Source organism: Vulpes lagopus, chromosome 8 (assembly GCF_018345385.1).
Source record: "Vulpes lagopus strain Blue_001 chromosome 8, ASM1834538v1, whole genome shotgun sequence".
In the NCBI taxonomy this organism is placed as follows: domain Eukaryota; kingdom Metazoa; phylum Chordata; class Mammalia; order Carnivora; family Canidae; genus Vulpes; species Vulpes lagopus.
Window position 1 is genome coordinate 16,375,485 of NC_054831.1, and position 9,665 is coordinate 16,385,149.

The 9,665-nt window shown below is 49.6% G+C and overlaps 1 protein-coding gene across 1 annotated transcript; it reads left to right on the forward strand.

Moving 5' to 3' along the window:
• The first annotated feature begins 1,019 nt into the window (after positions 1-1,019).
• Positions 1,020-8,002, forward strand: POLR3D (RNA polymerase III subunit D). The gene is made up of 9 exons (XM_041767867.1): positions 1,020-1,143; positions 1,357-1,526; positions 2,450-2,493; positions 3,451-3,602; positions 3,762-3,886; positions 4,074-4,242; positions 4,595-4,860; positions 5,317-5,469; positions 5,633-8,002. The coding sequence occupies exons 2-9, from the start codon at positions 1,362-1,364 to the stop codon at positions 5,753-5,755; spliced, it is 1,197 nt and encodes a 398-aa protein (XP_041623801.1). The 5' UTR covers positions 1,020-1,143; positions 1,357-1,361; the 3' UTR covers positions 5,756-8,002.
• The last annotated feature ends 1,663 nt before the right edge of the window (positions 8,003-9,665 follow it).

Genomic DNA, 9,665 nt, shown 5'->3' on the forward strand with positions numbered 1-9,665 from the left:
CAAACAGGAAAATAGGCAAATCATGACACAGCCACCAAGAATTATTACTCATTTGATGCGGCAACAAAGAAATGTTACTTCAAAAGGGCTTCAAAATTGTGGTACAATAGGACAGCTCTACAAGGCGATTGCAATATATTACAAAAGTTTTAATGGTAGTATTCTACGTGGAATTGTAGCAGAATTGCTTTTCCTTCCCTCAAACTTTCTGCAATGTTACGTGGGATTTATTTATTTATTTATTTATTTATTTATTTAGCATGGTTTGGGGGTGGAGAGAACAGTAAAGGCTTTTTTTTTTTTTTAATGTTAATGTCGGAGCCACCATAAAAGTTCTTTAAATTCGTCCCTCCCAGTCGGAGCAAACTTCATTTTTCAATTCGGGGCTTGGGACGAGAGTGCACACAAGGGTCGGCAGTCCAGAGCCGGGTGCGTGCTGCAGCCAGCACGCTGGGCGCGGTTAGGCACCCAGGTAGCCCGCGGCAGCTGCCCTCGCGCAGCGCCCGCAGCCCCACCTCGGGACCCTACCCGCAGCCCTACCTCGGGCCAAGGACCCCCGAGCGCGGGCGAGGCCGCAGCCCAGAGTACAGTGACCACTCCAAGGTCACCATCGAGCCCACAGCCGCGGCTCGGCCGGGCCCAGGGCGCCCCAGCCCCGCGCCCGGGTCTCGCTCCCGGCCCCGCGCCCCTCGCCCCTCGCCCCGTCCCGAGCCGCGACCCCACTGCTCCCAGAAGCTCCGCCACGGCGAATCCCCGGGTTGGGTCGTGGCGGCCGCCGAGGCCACCCCACCCGCCCCCCCGGACTCCGGAGCTGAGCGCCGCTACCCCCTCCGCCCGGGCCAAGCCCCCAAAGCGCGGCACCACAGCGTAACCCAGACCAGACCCCTCTTCCTTTTTCGCCCTCTCAACCCAGCTTTTCCCGACTCCGGGAAGAACCGGGAAGAGAAGGCGGAGGGGAGCGAGGCGCCGCCGGATAAATACTGTGGCCCGGCCCCGCCCCCTGACCTCACTTCCGGCCCGCGGCAAGATGGCGGCGCCCGGGCCCTGCCACGCCGACTTCCGCCCGGCGCAGAGACCCGGGGCGGTCTGCGGGCCGCGTCGGAGGTGAAGTCGGGACGCGCGTGGTGCGGAGCCGCCGCCCGGGTACGCTGGGGTGCGCCTCTGCCTCGTGCCTGGCCGGGAGCCTGGGCGGAGGGCGAGCCAGGCGCTCCACCTGGGTGGTCCGGGGAGCCTTGCCACGTGGAGAGGGAGGGACGCCCGGACTAGGGGAGGCCACGTGGGTGGGGTTCCGCCCCGGGTCCGTGTGTCCGCCCCCTCGAGTGACTCTGTTTTGCCCCTTTCCTCCTTTTCTCCCAGGCAAAATGTCGCAAGGAAACGCTGCGGGCGAGCCGAGCGCCCCGGGAGGCCCCCGCCCCCTCCTCTCTGGGGGCCGGGGGCTTGTTGGGCGGCGGCCGGCGCCTCCACTCACTCCGGGTCGCCTTCCCTCCATCCGCTCCAGGGACCTCACCCTCGGGGGAGTCAAGAAGGTACCCGACGGCGCCTTGCTGAAGAAACCCTGCTACCTCGAATCCCAGGACCCTGGGGTTCACCTGACGTTGGCGTGGGGCCCGCCGTGTGCCAGGCTCTGTATTGGGCCCAGGGAAACCCCGTCCCCAGACTTCTGCTGACAGATTCTAGGGAGTCTAGACACCGGGTGCAGGACCTTGACGTGGTTCTCAGAAACGGCTGAAGGGCAGGCAACTTGGGCAATGTTTATTTACTTTTTAAAAATGTGTTTTGGATACCTTTAAGAAACCCCTGAGAGCCAGCAGGCATAAAGTTTGCCCTCAATTTTAGAGAGTTCTGTATCTGCCATGGATTATGGTGAGCAAACTGTGATCTAGAGTGTAATGAATTCTAGGCAGGGCCTTGGAGGCTCTGTGTTCTTTTCTGTCGTGTTTATCACTATAGATGTTAAGATCGTCCCGAAATTGGGGAGGGGAGGCAGCTGGTGGTGGTGATGTAGCAGAAGCATAAAGCAGCCAATTTTCAAAGACTTGTTTGCCTTGGGAAATGCTGGTGGCAGTCTAGCTGTATCTGTTTGTGGGTGCAGGCGGACTTTGTACTTGAGGCTTGCTGCGAGAGCTCTTTCCTGTGATATTCAATGATTTGACAAGAAGTGAGATTAGATAAATAAATTGTAGAAGTGCTCAGGGTTCTCCTTTCAGAGGGCAGAAGCTGAGGCCACTAGCTTAAATGGGGTTTTGGTGCCCTGTTCAGTGTGTAAGTCCACTGCTATCATGACAGGATCTTCATCCCTTTTAAGCACATGCCTATTTCTGTAAACCATTACAACAGTAGGGAATGTAGAGTGGTGGTCTTGGTCCATACAAGATCCCTTTTGAGAGTTTTCATTTTTCTCTGTACTTTGGGAAACTTAACAAATCAGTGACTCATATTTTATTTTCAGAAAACCTTCACCCCAAATATCATCAGTCGGAAAATCAAGGAAGAGTAAGTAGCTCAGCCTTCTAAAAACTTTCCCCTTGGGGCACCTGGGTGGCTCAGTGGTTGAGCATCTGCCTTCAGCTTAGGGCGTGATCCTGGGATCCAGTCCTCAGGAGCCTGCTTCTCCCTCTGCCTATGTCTCTGTGTCTCTCATGAATAAATAAATAAATAAAATCTCTTAAAATAATAAAACAGGGAAGCCTGGGTGGCTCAGCGGTTTAGTGCCTGCCTTCCACCCAGGGTGTGATCCTGGAGACCCAGGATTGAGTCCCACATCGGGCTCCCTGCATGGAGTCTGCTTTTCCTTCTGTCTCTCTCTCTGTCTCTTATGAATAAATAAATAAAATCTTAAAAAAAAAAAAAATAACACAACTTTCCCCTATTGCTCTGAATTTGGGTCTTTTGGGAAATAACTACGTACGTGGCTCAGAAATCTAAATTTGTGTATTTTTTTTCACTAGTGAGTTTTGACCCTGGCTTCCAGGTGATTGTAACGTGCAAGTTTTAAAAAACATACTGATGCCTGGAAGTCCATCTCTGGAAATGGTGATTTAACTTTTTTGCGATGAAAGAGAATGATTATCCTTTACGGCTGGAGTTGAGAGACACTAATTTAGACAAAAATGTGTTCAGTTCTCACTTATATTCTTTTGTATTGCAGTCTTTTTGCTTTTAAGCAATACTGAGAAGTCCACATTTAGGGGCAGTCTCTGTAATTCAACTTTTGAGTCGTAGTCCTGTTATATACTCTCAAGCAAGAAGATAAGTAAAGTGAACTGAAAGGAAACTGCCCCATCAAGGAAGTAGAAAAGGTGCTAGACTTAGGATTGGGTTCTGCTTCTTCAGATACAGTCACTGGCTCTTGATTCTCTGCTCGGGTAGAGTGGAGTGTGTGTCAGAGTAAGACCAGTTCTCTGAGGCAGAGTGAGTGAGCAGTTTCCCTTCCTCCATTCTCTTTTCCAGGCCCAAGGAAGAAGTGGCCATCAAGAAAGAGAAGCGTGACAGGGATAGAGACCGGCAGCGAGACGGGCATGGACGGGGCCGAGGCCGCCCAGAAGTGATCCAGTCCCACTCCATCTTTGAGCAGGGCCCAGCTGAAATGATGAAGAAAAAGGGTACAAAGCTTCTGGGGTTCCGGGAAGAAGGAATCCATAGATTTCAGTCCACACTGCCCAAGAGAAGGGCAAGGGCAGTAAGATTTCCCTGCTCTCTGTGTGCTTTTCCTTGCTGTTGGCCTCTTCCATGCCCCTGGTGAACTGAGTTATTTCCCACAGGGAACTGGGATAAGACAGTGGATGTATCAGACATGGGGCCCTCTCATATCATCAACATCAAAAAAGAGAAGAGGGAGACAGACGAAGAAACAAAACAGATCCTGCGCATGCTGGAGAAGGATGATGTAGGTACCGGTAGGCTGGGCAGAGTGGGCTTCTGGGGAGCCAGGCTTGGGGGAAGAAGAGCTCTCTGATGTCCTAGAAGCCTGTGAGCAGCAGGAATCTTCAGTTAGAAAAAGCTGAGGTGGGCTGCAGTCCAGGTATGTGTGCATGCTAGCCAGACCATGTGACCCCCTGACTCTTCCCTGGTAGTTCATCGATGACCCTGGGCTGAGGAATGACACTCGAAACATGCCTGTGCAGCTGCCGCTGGCTCACTCAGGGTGGCTCTTTAAGGAAGAGAATGAAGAGCCAGATGTTAAACCTTGGCTGGCTGGCCCCAAGGAAGAGGACATGGAGGTGGATGTACCTGTTGTGAAAGGTACTCTGTCCATTAACGTCTCCTCTCCTTCCCTGTGGCTGCCCCCCAGGAATCCTCTCTAGGAATGAATCTCCCAGACTCATAAGCGGGTCCTCCCCCATTCCAATTGTGAGGTACATGACCTGAACAGGGACACTAAATTCTCATTCTCAGAAAGTTCATGCTGACATGGATCTGTGGGCCTAGCCTCAGATACTCCTTTTTGATAAGCCACACAACTCCTGGACCCTTCTTCATACCAGTGCTTCTCTCCTGCTTCATGGCTGAGTGACAATGAAGCAGTTGGGAATGAAGGGATGGGTACTGCAAGATGGCTACTTCATAGCTCTTCCATTTATGTTTCCTTGGGCAGTGAAAGAGGAGCCCCGAGATGAGGAGGAGGAGGCGAAGATGAAGGCTCCTCCCAGAACAGCCAGAAAGACCCCGGGTCTCCCAAAAGACATATCTGTGGCAGAGTTGCTCAGGGAGCTGAGCCTGACCCAGGAGGAAGAGCTGCTATTCCTTCAACTGCCAGACACACTCCCTGGCCAGCCACCTACTCAGGACATCAAGCCTATCAAGACAGAGGTGCAGACTGAGGATGGGCAGATGGTGGTCATAAAGCAGGAGAAAGACCGGGTATGTGCATGGATGAGTTCTGTGGAAGCACCGAGGGGGCCAGGAAAGGAAACAGCCATCTGTTGTGGAAGCAAAGGGGTGCCACCCAAGCTGAAATGCCAGAATAATACGCTTTCATTCCACCCACCCACAAGGTGCTTGAGGCTTTGTACTTCAACCCCTGTTATGTTTTTTTACTGTTTACAATGAAATATTTTGTGTGTACACAGATGAGAGAACATGAATTCTCATGTATCATCACTCAGCGTCAGCAGTGATCAATATTTTGTCTATTTGTCCATTTGTTTGCTTTGGGTTTTGTTGTTTGGCCAATGGCAGGAAGCTGTGAAGAAAGGCCCTCTTAGGGAGCTCATTCTAATCTTTGCTGCTGACCCCTTCCTTTGGAAACGGTATCATTCATGCAGGCTGGAGGAAGAAGCTCCTTATCTTGTTTCCATCTTCTGATTCTCTCCGCAGGAAGCCAGGCTGGCAGAGAATGCTTGTACCCTGGCTGACTTGACCGAGGGTCAGGTTGGCAAGCTGCTCATCCGCAAGTCAGGAAAGGTGCAGCTCCTCCTGGGCAAGGTGACTCTAGATGTGACGATGGGAACCGCCTGCTCCTTCCTGCAGGTGAGAGCCTGTGGGGTCATGGTAGGGGCTCTTTAAGAGGTAAGGAGTGCTGAGGAGTCCATGCTAACTAGGGGAGAAGCATTCTTGGGATTCTCCTAAATCATAGGGCTGAGGAATGGGCTGTATGGTTTTGGTTCTCATCGCTGTTTTTGTTGATTGGCAGGAGCTGGTATCCGTGGGCCTTGGCGACAGTAGGACCGGTGAGATGACAGTCCTGGGACACATAAAGCACAAACTTGTATGTTCCCCTGATTTTGAGTCCCTCTTGGATCACAAACACCGGTAAAATGAGCAGATGGAGGATGATGGTGACTGTGCCCACGGCTGCCTGCTCCAGACGTTTTGTTCTCAAATCTGTGCGACCCAGAAGGGGCCTGTTTAGCCCACCCACTCCAGCCTTTGGCAGCCATTGTCCCAGTTTTCCCCACGGGGCCCACATGGCTTCCTCCCACGGCAGCTGTGAATGGCACCGTGGCCTTCCCACAGCATGGATCCTGCACATCCTCGCTGCTGGGGGACTTGTCCCTTCTATTTATTTTTATATTTATGTCTTATCTCTTCGAGTGACTGCACCCTCCCCAGGTAGAGAGGGGAGGGTCTATGGAAAAGTCCAGGCTCCTCCTGTCTTGCTGACTGTCTTGTTCTCAGGGTAGGAAGCGTAAGGACTGCTGCTGCTTTTACTCCCTCCTCTTTCCCAAGAAGCAGTGTTGGAGAGAGAGCTGGGAATTTTGAGTCTGGGACTCAGTGCTCAATCCCAGCTCCATCAGTTACTAGTTGTGTGACCTTGGACAAACTACCTAACCTTTCTCAGCCTCATATTCCTCATGGGACAAAAATGAGGACAATACCTACCTCACAGGGTTGGTGTGAGGATTAAGTGGAATGTTGTAGGTGAAAACTCCTTGCACAAGGCCAGATCAACACAATGGGCACTCAATAAATGTTAGTTTCCCTTCCCTTTGCCTGAGTCTGTTTTCAAACAAAATAGAGATTCCAGGAATCTCTCAAAGACATGAATAGAGCTGCTTTGTCCTGACCTCCTGACTGCACTTACAATCCCCCTGGGCCTGAAGCTCTGAGGGTACAGGTCCAGGCCCTTCCCTGCCCGTCTTCTCCTGAGCACTCTTAGCCAAGTACTGCCTATTTACTTGGTGAGGTGCTAGCTATAGTTCTACCAGAGGTGAAGTCAGAGACTGCCCCCCAGCACCCTACACCTGCCTTTGGTGAAACAAGGCCCCAGAACTCATCCCCTGTCCCTTCCCCACAAGCCATGCAATGTCTAGCAGTACTCTTTTGGCTTCCATTTAAATAGTTCCCAAAAGAATCCTGTGAGTACTCAGAATTATGACCACACTCAAATACTGCTGAAAAAAACAACCTTGGTAACATGGCAATTAAAGATTTATTGCATAACAACTTATTCGACACTTGAGAGATGACCTCCCATTTCAAAAGTTTTGAATTTGAGAGCCCCCCCCCCCCACTTCCTGTCCTGCCATCACCAGGTCTGCATCCCAATCCCAGCTGGCCACTGTGGCCTTTTAGTTCATGAGTCTATTACTTTGTTCCTTTTACCAGGTCATCACACTCTTGATCCTTTCAGTGTGTCATTCCTGGAGGAGCAGCTGCTCTTCCCTCATCCCTTGCCTATGGGGCTGGGTTTTCTCCCTGGTTCAGTGGCAGGAGGCATCTTAGAGCTTAGGAAAGGCTGCCTGCAGCAGTGTCTGGTTGTTCGATGCCAATGTCACAGCTTCCTTTTCTGTGAGCTTAGCCAACCGCCTCTGGAACAGTGATGGACCACACAGGTTCCATAAGAGTACCTCCTCCTGACTTTGAGGTGGCCCCAGAGGTTTGGATGAATATTCCTTCCTTTAGTCTCACTTTTCTGTCCTGTGAATCTGATTTTGTTCATGACAGCTGGGGTATTCCTGTGCCCAGCCCCTCAAACTGCATACCTAGCCAGCAGCTATGAAGGAAGATTGAACATTGTCCCTTCTGTAGCTCAGAGCTCATGGGAGCTCTGTTGGTAGTGTTGTTCTTTTCTCCTATTGCAAGGGACAGAAGGCTTCTGTGGGAACATGTAGAAGTTCTGTTTGCTCGAAGGCTGAGCTCTGTTCTCTGGGCTCCCGTGCTGCTTTCAGAAGCTAAAGCACTGCCAGTACACCTCTATTGCAATCCTCAGTTTCTCTTCTGTTTCTTTGGTTCAAAAACACTCTTCTGCTTTTCTGGGTCAACTCAGAGTCCCTGCCTTGTTAGCTCTTTGGTCTTTTGCAGTCTTTAGCTCTTTGACTCCCCCGAGAAAGCTTGGGGAAGAACATGTACTACTTTCACATTATCCATCTCAAGTATCTTGGGGATTAACTATTATGACCCTGCATCAGAGTCCCTGTGACCTGTCTGTGTATCCCTGATTCACAGATTGGATGTCATCAGTGAAAGTGTGGAAAAAAGATGAAACAAGTCTGCTTTCTTGACCAAGTCTCTGAAGCATACATTTCTACCAACAAATAAATGCAAATAATGGAAGTAAAAAGCCTAAAGTCAAAATTGCTATGTGTGAGTGCAAATGCATGCAAATTTATTACTACCTGCATCTGTGTGTAGGCATTTTTTTTGCGATTCTAAAAGGGAGAACTATAGACTCGTTAATTTTTTAAACTGTGTGAGGAAAGTGGCACAGTGTGGGATTTAGAGTCAGGGTTGGGTTTGAATCCAACCCCACTGGTAAACCTTGGGGAAAATTACTTACCCTCCCTAAGCTCAGTTTTATTTATTTTCTATAAAAATTATGTAATAGTGGCCTTTTAATAGAGTGGTTTTTAAGTTAGAGTGAAAATAAAGCATTTATTTGGTGCCTGACAGAAAAGTGCTTCTCACAGAGTATGATCAGCATAAGTGTAACGGGAAGCTGGGCTGACAGTGGTATAAGCAATAAGGATGCTCAGTTATCGCCTGTAATGAGGAGTCTAGAGATAAATGGCTCCAGAGTTGGGTGGTGGCCAAAACATCATCAAGATTTTCTTAGATCTGTTTGTTCTGCTAGCCTCAGTGTTGCAGAGTGGCTGCTATAGCTCAGCTTCATTTTTTCAAATGAGTGTCCAGAGCTATAGCAGGAAGCAAAGTAGATAGCAGTCAAGGAACTTTCTCCTCATTGTGCTCTCAGGGAGGAATATCCTTCAGAAGCCCAAAGAGACTTGCCTCTGTGTCTCTTTGACAGAGCTAGATATAATATTGTCTTATCATGTGCTTTATCTTAAAAATATATACTGTTCTTTGTTAATAAGCATCTTGTACTTAAGATCTGTCTGAGCTAGTTGAATGAATTAAAGACAAGGTCTTTTATCCTAGACCTAACCCCCTGGTCCAGTTGAATTGATCACTTACCACTTGGCTCTTTAAAGGAAAAGATGCTTATTTCTTAGGTCTTATGCATGATATAAAAAAATGACATCCACTGCCTGTTCCTCCTTTGCTCCCACCCCCATCCTAGTGCAGGACATTCACAGTAGGGGCATTTCCCCCTCTTCAGATCGCTGTAGCTAGTGACAGACGTGGTATTAAGAGCTCCTCAGATATGATTCAGCTGTCAAAGTTCCACCAATAGAGGGTAGAGGCGGGAGAGTGGTTGGGTCTCAGGGGCATCCTCGAAAAAAATGGAGCGAGAATGCCAACTCTAGTAACTCCTTGTGTGGCCAACTTCTGACTTAGCTTCTCTGAAGCATTTCTTTTATTCCCTTGTATTGGAGCAGTCACTGGTCCAACTCCCCAAGAACTGAGGCAGGGGCTAGGCTTTTTTCTGTTTGGCTCATTTACATCTAAGACCCAGTCAGAAAAAAAATGCAGTCTCGATCATCATTGGTCTGACAACTACCTGTGTATTTTTCAGTGTTCTGTGGAAAAATTAAAACCATTCCAATTATTCTAAGCAGAAAAGTTTAATACAGGAAAGTAAGTGTTTATAGGCTCTTGGGAAAGCTGGAGGACTAAGTAATAGGTGGAGCCTCCAGGAATTGGGACACTAGAGAACTCCCACCAGAGGAGCTACAACCTCTCCCATAGTTGGGTGGGTAGAGGATCCGGCTATGGAGCTGTTGAGTTACAGAACACTGCATAGCTGCAGCCCAGTGATAATGAAATCCCCAGTTTCAACTGCCTCTGGGGAACCCCAGAGCTAAAGACTGGACCCTAGGACACCT

What these genes read in the sequence shown, in the direction of transcription:
- POLR3D (XM_041767867.1), top strand. Translation starts at nt 1,362, where the DNA reads ATGTCGCAAGGAAACGCTGCGGGCGAGCCGAGCGCCCCGGGAGGCCCC. An exon ending in TGAAATGATGAAGAAAAAGG is followed by an intron (nt 3,603 to 3,761) that starts GTACAAAGCTTC and finishes TATTTCCCACAG; the next exon opens with GGAACTGGGATAAGACAGTG. An exon ending in CCGCCTGCTCCTTCCTGCAG is followed by an intron (nt 5,470 to 5,632) that starts GTGAGAGCCTGT and finishes GTTGATTGGCAG; the next exon opens with GAGCTGGTATCCGTGGGCCT.